This window comes from Salvia splendens, chromosome 14 (assembly GCF_004379255.2).
Source record: "Salvia splendens isolate huo1 chromosome 14, SspV2, whole genome shotgun sequence".
Classification (NCBI taxonomy): Eukaryota; Viridiplantae; Streptophyta; class Magnoliopsida; order Lamiales; family Lamiaceae; genus Salvia; species Salvia splendens.
Window position 1 is genome coordinate 7,066,822 of NC_056045.1, and position 9,381 is coordinate 7,076,202.

The 9,381-nt window shown below is 36.1% G+C and overlaps 1 protein-coding gene across 5 annotated transcripts; it reads left to right on the top strand.

Annotated features, from left to right (window-relative positions):
* Positions 1-2,082: 2,082 nt before the first annotated feature.
* LOC121765993 (protein NETWORKED 1D-like) lies at positions 2,083-8,670 on the top strand. Of its 5 annotated transcripts, none has more exons than XM_042162314.1 (6): positions 2,083-2,474; positions 2,561-2,633; positions 2,721-2,999; positions 3,577-3,857; positions 3,932-7,222; positions 7,401-8,670. In XM_042162314.1, exons 3-6 carry the CDS (start codon positions 2,897-2,899, stop codon positions 8,523-8,525), a joined length of 4,800 nt encoding a protein of 1,599 aa, XP_042018248.1. In that variant the 5' UTR covers positions 2,083-2,474; positions 2,561-2,633; positions 2,721-2,896; the 3' UTR covers positions 8,526-8,670. The 5 variants fall into 5 exon arrangements, with proteins under 5 accessions (XP_042018248.1, XP_042018251.1, XP_042018250.1 ...); XM_042162317.1 differs by having other exon boundaries at positions 2,727-2,999; XM_042162316.1 differs by having other exon boundaries at positions 2,083-2,244.
* Positions 8,671-9,381: the final 711 nt, after the last annotated feature.

The window sequence follows — 9,381 nt, forward strand, 5'->3', positions numbered from 1 at the left end:
AAAGTATTGAAATGTTATATTACTAAATAAAGTTTGGTTAAATTTTAAATGTTGGTGCCGATGGTACTATTAAAAAATAGATTAATTTTATAAATTTTAGATCGTCTACTAAAATTAGACCTATTTTTAAAATGAAAAGTCTTAAATAGTTGCATATTAAAACTTGTGTGATTTATAATTTTATTTATTTTTTATAAACGGGATAATATTTATTGGTTGTTGTATCTAAGTTTTGATGAACATCATTTCTCCATAAAGCACTCATTGCTATAATTAATTTAATATAGTTTCACTAGTAATGACAGTATTAACAAGAACACTTATGGACTCACGTGGCAATAGTACTTCAGCCTCCCACATTAGCTATTTATGAAAAAAAAATTAGCGATTCACTCCGATTAAGTTGACAGTTAGCAATCATAAACAAATTAATAATGTGACAAAAATAGTAAAGCTTTGACCAAAGGTTGCTTAAAGTGTCTTTATACTCCTCATTATCCAATAAAAATAGAATTAATTAGTGGTCACAAGAAACTGAGGAAAAAATAATAAAAACCTAAATGTATAAATAATTTTGGTTAACTTATTTCGAAATGTACATAGGAAAGTTCAAATAAAAAAACACTAACCACTTATTTAGATATTGAATAACAAAAAATCATTATACTTATACGAGTCTTTAACTATACTATAATATAACTCAAAAGCTTGTTGTTTCTCAATATGTATTCAAGGAATGAAAGGGCAGTAGTTTTGGTGTCCCTTCCATTTCAAAATTAGGGCTTCACAATCGTCTCATACTCTCACAATCACCGCCCAATTAATTATAGACTTTTCTCGGGTTGTCTCTTTTGGTCCGAAATGAGTTCGAATAACTTATAAAAATAATATTAATATTTAAATTTTATATTCATTTTAAATCATTATATTCGTGTAAATCAAGTTTAAAAAACAAGCTCTAATCTTGACATCAAGTTCGTGTGGTTATTCTATTGTTACTGTGTCGTGTCAATCCAAGTATATCAGGTCGTTAAAAAGTCTGTATCGTGTTTAGATTTAAAGATAGTAAATAAGGTTTGATTTGTATTTCAGACTTCCAATTGATAACATTTTTAACAAGTCAAGTTCAGATTAAGCTGGATAATTATCAGACTCACAGTATAATGATCCAAATCATAATACGTGCCAATCCAATATTCTATGTAAAATGATAACTAAAGTAATTATGAAAACCCATTAAATATTGTGAAACAAATACTCTAAGTCATTTGATCATAAATATATAGACATACTACTTCCGTTTCATAGTAGTAAATTCATTTTTCTATTTTGAGACTTCAATAGTAGTAGAATAATTTTATTTTTTTTAGTAAAAAGTAATCCCTTCGTCACATATTAAAGTCACATTTCTCTTTTACCATAAGTGAGTCATATATTCCACTAACTCACTTCACTCACCTTTTATTATAAAATCAATATAAAAAAGTGGCATCATATTCCACTAACTTTTTCCAAACAACTATTCTTTACATTTTTTAAACTAGCGTACACACCAAATGTGACTCCTATGGTGAAACGTAGGAAGTAACACATTTTCCCTCTCTCTTATTTTATCTATCTCCCATATTTTATTATCTTTTTACTTAATATATTACACATTTTTTTCTTAATCTTCGTGGCAAAAAGAAATGTATCCATTACTATGATATATAGAAACTACTAATATTAAACAATTTATATAATAAAGAATATTGCATTTGGTCAACACTCCTGTGGTGTCAGTGTTCTCTGAGTGAATCGTATAGCAGAATCATAGAAATCCGCAAACAATAAACACAGGGTACGACAATCCCAAGGCCAAAATCGTCATTTACCACCAAAACTAATCCCACCAATTAATTATACCCTTGATTATCGATTTAATTTAATTTAATTTAATTTAATTTAATTTAATTTAATTTAATTTAATTTAATTTAATTTAATTTAATTTAATTTAATTTAGGAGCGGGAGAGAATTATTATTATTAAAAGTTGCTTTAATTTCGTCCCGTTACAATATGATCGACGCAGAGTCAGCGAATCACAACGCAACGCAACATATACATACACAATAAATATACGTATCAACAAAGGAGAAACACTGAAAAGCAGCTCTACTGTTTCTCTTCTTTTCCCTTTATCACAGCCGCCTACTCAATTCTTCTTCCATTTTTTTCCTTTTCCGCTTCGTTTTCCCTTACACAGTTAGTTTTTTGTTGACTTACTTTCATGAATTTTAATTTTTCACTACTGTTTTGTAGAATTGAATTTTGTGATCACGTACACGGAGTCGCTTCGATGATCTCAAATTTTTTTTTAGAATTGTCCTTGATCAAAACAGATCCTGTTTTTAGCGGACTTTGATTTTGTTTTTTTGTAACTCTGTGTTGGAACCTCACTGTTTGTGTTTATTCTGTTGAATTTAACAAAATAGGTATTGTTTGATATGTTTCTGGTATAGTTACTATTGTCACTGATTTTGTTGTTTTTTGTCTAATTCATGTTGTGAAATTTGTGAAGATGCTTTTTTTGATGAACTCCTCTGTTGAAGGAGGCCACTGATTTATTCGAATTATTGGAGGGTTAAATTTCTGTAAGTTACTTTGTCTCCCCAAATTTGTTCTCTTTTTTAGTTGTTAACTACTTCATCTCATACTTTGAATCCTTTGTCTTTGCGTAGTTGCAGTGTTTCAAGAGAAGCTACACTCAATTCTGACTATTTACTCTTGAATTGAGTGCTTGCATAGTTTTTGTTGAGTTTTTTGCCACACCGAATCTAGTTTATCCGAGCCTTTGTGTTTAATTTGGCGAATATATTGTCTATTCGGTGATAAATCTGCAACTAGACATTGAAGGATGGCCAAATTGTCGCATTCGGATTCCAGACGAATGTATTCCTGGTGGTGGGATAGTCATATTAGCCCCAAAAATTCAAAATGGCTCCAGGAAAATCTCACAGGTATCGATTTGATATTATTGTATGGTGGTAAATGTGCTGACAGTATGCAGCTCTTCATTGTTGAAAGTTGAAACATGTAAATTTTTTGGTTGTATGATTAGTCAATACTTCAGAATCATGTCAATTTTGTTTAGCATATTACAATGGCTTGATATTAGATGACTTTTATTGCTTGCATTGATTGCCATTCTGTTAAAATCTCGACTTTTATCTTTCTCCTCAAATCGTTAGTCAGACCTTCTGTGCTGTCATGTGTTTCCCATATCACTCTTTCTAGTGGATTACCAGAGAATCATTTGAATGTCTTAGGTTTTCTGGTCAGACTGTTCGAGTTTGACGAGTTGTGTGCGCTAAGTTAGGGTCATTGGAAAGATACCTCTTAAATCTTATCTTTGATAAACTAATGATGCTTTAATCTGATCTCTTTTGGTGCCCAACAAAATTGAAATCCTCTTAAGCAGATAATTTTGTGATCATATAACTGTGAAGTTGGTCCCTTTTGGTTGTCTCTAATGCATTACAGTGGAAGGATGCAATTCATGTGCATCTACTGAAAAAACCTTGTGTGCTTTTGTAGATATGGATGTTAAAGTTAAATCAATGATAAAGCTCCTTGAAGTGGATGAGGACTCCTTTGCACGAAGGGCGGAGATGTACTACAAGAAAAGACCAGAGCTTATGAAAATTGTTGAGGAGTTCTATAGAGCATATCGTGCATTGGCCGAAAGATATGATCACGCCACTGGTGTGATTCGGCATGCTCATCGAACTATGACTGAAGCTCAAGTTCCTATGGTGTTTGCTGATGATTCACCTGCTAGTTCTGTTTCTGGAGCTGATTCTAGAACACCAGACTTGGTAAGTTAATTATGCGGAATTGACTACTGTATCACTACGATTCTGTTTTGTCTGATTCTCGTTTTGTCAAACAGATTGGAGAGTTCACTGATGATTCTGATAATGGGACTAGAAAAAGGACTTCAAAGCCGTTCTCTGGTTCATTTGGGCCAGTTGAGCGGGTGAGGAGAGGTCTGAATTTTGATGAGGCGGATGACGTGTTTATCAATGAGAACAACCATGTTGATGATAAAAGTTCATTAAAATACGACCGACAAAGTGATTCTAAGGAGATAATAGCATTGAAGGAAGCCATTGCCAAACTGGAAGCTGAAAAAGAAGCTGGCTTTGTTCAGTATCAACAAACTTTGGATAAATTGTCACAGCTTGAGACTGAAATCTCCAGAACCAGAGAGGAGTTCAGTATGCTTAAAGACCATGCAAATAAAGCTGATACTGAAGTTGCTGCACGAAACGAAGCTCTGGTGAAATTAGAAGCTGAAAAGGAATCTAAGCTTCAAGACTACCAAAAATGCTTGGACAAGATATCTGACCTACAAATTACTGTGTCTACTACTCAAGATGATGCTCAGAAACTTAGTGAAAGAGCTAATAGTGCTGAAGTTGAAGCACAATCGTTGAGAAGTGAACTGGATGTATTAGCTGTCGAGAAGGATGCTGCTCTCAATCAGTATCTAGAATCGCTGGAGATCATATCAAACATGGAGAATAAGTTACGACTTGCCGAAGAAAATTCTTCAGGATTTAACGAGCGAGCTGAAAAAGCAGAAAGTGAAGTGGAAAGTCTAAGACAAGCAATCTCCAAATTGACTGAGGAAAAGGAAAGTGCAGCTCTGCAGCACCAGCAATGCTTGGCGACAATATGTAGTCTGGAGCAGAAACTCACATTGGCCGACGAGGAGGCTAAACGCCTCAATGGGGAGATAGAAAATGGGGTGTCCAAGCTAAAAGGTGCCGAGGAACAATGTCTGATGTTGGAAAGATCAAACCAGTCTCTTCACTCTGAGTTGGAATCTTTAATGTTAAAGATGGGAACTCAATCTCAAGAGCTTACTGAGAAGCAGAAGGAACTGGGAAGACTTTGGGCAGCCGTACAAGAAGAGCGATTGCGCTTTGTGGATGCTGAAACTGCTTTTCAGACTTTACAGCATTTGCATGCGCAAACTCAGGAGGAGCTCCGAGCTATGGCTTCTGAGCTACAGAATAGGGCTCAACTTTTGAAGGTTTCTGAGACTCAAAATCAGAGTTTGCAAGATGAAGTTCTAAAGGTTAAGCAGGAGAACAAGCATCTTGATGAGCTGAACTCATCTTCTGCATTATCAATACAAGATATGCGGAGTGAGATTTCTAGCTTAACGGAATCAACAGTAAACCTTGAGGAGGAAGTTGAGCTAAGGCTTGACCAGAGAAACGCACTGCAGCAAGAGATTTATTGCCTTAAAGAGGAACTAAATGAACTGAATAAGAAGCACCTTTCTGTTTTGGACAAGGTACATGAAGTAGGATTAAAACCAGAATCCTTGGGATTGTCAGTGAAGGAATTGCAGGATGAGAATTCCAATCTGAAAGAAACTTGCCAGAGGGAAAGTACTGATAAAGCAGCTCTCCTACTGAAATTGGAAATCCTGGAACAGCTTCTCGAGAAAAACTCGCTCTTGGAGACCTCCCTTTCTGATTTGAATGCTGAACTAGATGCTGTTAGAGGGAAGATAGAAGAACTAGAACAATCTTGCCAATCTCTAATACTAGAGAAATCTACTCTCCTCGATGAGAAGGAGACGCTCACCACACAGTTGCAGGAAACAAACAAGAATCTGGAAAAACTCTCACAAAACAACACAGTTCTAGAAATCTCCCTGTCTGATGCACATCATCAGCTTGAAGCTTTAAAGGCTAAATCGAAAATCCTGGAAGATTCATGTCAGTTGCTTGTTAATGAGAAGGCTGATTTGATAAGTGAAAACGACGGTTTGACTGCTCAGCTGGAACAGACTCAGAGAAGACTGGTAGATCTTGAGAAACTTCATGGAGAACTTGAAGGAAGATGTGAGCATCTAGAAAATGAGAAAAAATCAGCTCTTCAAAATTTAAAGAAATCAGTTTCTCGTGCTGATGAAGAAAATTTGGAGTGGTCTGTTGCATTCTCAGTCCTTAGCACATGGATTGAGCAACTGGGATTACATTCAAAGAATGTCGAGGTGGAAAAGGACAAACTAGAGCATGAATTCAAGCTGAAGGCCGAGCAGGTGTTACAGTTACAGAGCGACTCCTCTACACTTCTAGAGATGAATGAACAACTAAAGTCAAAATTGAGAGAAGAAGACCACAATAAGAAAGCTATGATGATCCAGATTGAGAGTTTGGACTCCAAGCTTAAAGACATGCAAGATTCTTGCCAGGACTTACAAAGAGAGAAACTACAGAGTTCTGAGGAGAAAATTTCCTTAACGGATAGAATCATGCACTCAGAGGAAAAGCGTAATGTCCTGGAAGAGGAAAATTATGTCTTATGTGATAAAGTATTAGCTCTTGAGAACTTATACTTGATTTTCCAAAGCTTTGCTGATGAGAAACTTAGGGTTCTAAGAGATCTCGGTGATGATCGCAATAAGCTTAATGTGATGAATAATGCTCTTATTGGAAAGTTGAGCGTAGCTGAGGGGAGGCTTGAAGAATCCGAACTCGAGAATCTTCATCTCAAGGAGAGGCTGCAGAAGACAGATGATGAGCTCAAGGCTATAGCAACAGTCAAAGATCAGTTGAATATTGAGATTGACAATGGAAAGGAAGTTTTGAATCAGATGGCACAAGAACTTCAGGAAGCAGGAGAGAAGATAAGTCTAGCTGAGAAAAAGAAATCAGAATTAAGTAAAAGTGTTGAAGATCTCAGAATGGAATACAATGAGGTCAAAATGGCTCGAGATGACCAAGAGAATCAGATTTTCAAACTGTCCACGGATAGTGACAATTTGAGCAAGGAGAATGTTTTCTTGCTTGAAGCAACCCAGAAACTGGAATCTGATCTGCAGGTATTGCAAGATAATAATAACAAGAGTAAACTCCGAGAAGAGAAATTGCATTTGGAGCTGGACAGCAAAATCAACGACATCAAAGAGTTGGAGGCTCAGGCTGCTTCACTTTTTGGTCAATTGCAACATACCATGATCTGTCAGGTTCTCTATGAGCAGAAGTTTTATGAGCTCCATGATGCATGCCTTGGCTATATCGATCAAAATGAAGGCCTCAAAAATCAACTGGATGCATTTCGGCCAGAGATTATATCATTGAAGGAATGTATTTCATCCCTGGAGGACCAAACTGATATACACATCAAGTTTCAAATTCCTGAAAATGAGGATTATCAGGTCATTTTTAACACTAGAAATATTTTACATTTTTCATAGATTTCTGATGCAAGTTTGATTGTGATGCTGGGCATGGTGATTTTCTCTTGAGATTCATAGAGTAGTAATGCTTTATATCTTTTTTTCTATTTTAAACATTTTTAGCTAACTCTCTATTTTGCTATATGATCCTTTTCAGGGTGCTCACGGTACCGGTACCGACATTTCACCCAAAATCATTCATAATGAAGACAAGAAAGTGTTGGTGCCGGTTTCTGACTTGCATGATCTACGGGTTAGGCTTCAAGCGGTTGTGAAGGCAGCAGTCGAGATGAAGGAGCTAATGGTTCACGAGAACACTGATCTGCACGCCAAGCTTGACCAATCATCGAGGCAAATCGAGTTGCTGCAATCTGAAAGTGGGAAGCATCGAAGAAACAAGGGACCTACGTCCGAAATCACTATGGAAGATAATGCGCTTTTGACTAAAGATATCGTTCTTGATCAGGTTTCCGATGGTTCATACCGATATAGCAAGAATGAAGCCACTAACGTGGACAATCAAATCGTTGAGTTATGGGAAACTGCAGAACCAGATGGCACCGTGGGTCTCTCCCTTGGCAAGTCAAACAAAACCATTCCTCCTTCCACCACCGCGACCTCTGATTTTCATCGTTCTAAATCAACGAGGAGACAGAAAGGCAGTTTTGGGGCCTCGTCTGATGCATTCGATGTGGACTTGAGTGTGGACAAGTTAGAGATCTCAAAAAGATCTAATGATTCATTTCAAGAAGGGAACAAGAGGAAGGTCTTGGAGAGGCTCGACTCCGACGTTCAGAAACTGGCGAATCTCCAGATCACGGTCCAGGACTTGAAGAGGAAACTTGAGGTGACTGAGAAGGGCAAGCGGGGCAAAGCTGTGATCGAATGTGAGTCGTTGAAGAGACAGCTCGATGAAGCTGACATGTCCGTGATGAAGCTGTTTGATCTGAACGGCAGGTTGATGAAGAGCATCAATGACAGGTCGTTCTCGGACTCAAAGCCCTCGTTTGACTTTGAAGGCGAGGAAGGTGCCCGGAGGAGGAGAGTGTCCGAGCAAGCACGTCGAATGTCTGAGAAAATCGGGAGGATACAGTTGGAAGTACAGAAGCTGCAGTTCGTGCTGCTGAAACTAGACGATGAGAAGGATGGGGTGTCGAAGATGTCTGAAACGAAACGGAGAATCTTGTTGAAGGATTATCTGTACGGAGGGGGAAGAGGGAGCCAGAGGCGTAAGAAAGGGAATTTCTGTGGTTGCGTTCAGCCATCAGCAGTTAAAGATTGAGAGAGAGATTGTTGATTAAAATTGCTTCTTCTATTAAGCATTGTAAATTTGGTCACAAAATAGCTCTACTTATGTTTAGTTCATTAGCATAAATTCTCGTCTTTTATTTCATCAATGCATCGCAGCTTTGTTGTGAGTTTGAAAATTGTCTTAACCGTTATTTTACGATAGCTTTAATCTAAGTTAATTTTGCTCAGATGCAAGAAGATTAATTGCCACGGAAAGCAATTCGACAGAGATAAATTGCAAGTATTTTGTAATTCTTCAGTTTTTTTTCCTATTGGCTTTATCCATTTTTTACTTCATAATAATAACATTATACTTAGTACTATACTATATAGGGTCTACTATATAGGGAGTGTTATATTGCTAACTCAATACTTAATTGCTAACTATAAATAAATAATAGCCCTTAGACATTCAAATCAAGGTCCTAGATCATCAGCCCCGAAATATCAATACGATAAACAAAAATTAATAATAAAGGTATTAAGGTCAAATTGCAACAAATTAGTTATAACTAACTTTTGAAAAAAATCATATAACTTTAAAACGCATATAACTTTCTTGATTTAAATTATTTTTTCGCACAACATATATCAAATTAAAGATAATTTCATAAGGATTCTAAATAGATCTCACTTGTGATGTCAAAATTTGAATTTCTTTTGAAAATTTTCAATTTTTTCTTACAGTATCAACATAGTATATAAAATATATCAATATAGAATGTCATTCTTAAAGCAATTTGTTGACATTCTCAGAGCATTGTGTTGATATTTTTAAAACACTATATTGACATTTTCATCCAAAACCCTAATTTGGTAGTTTTTTTTATATTTTTCGATTTAATTAA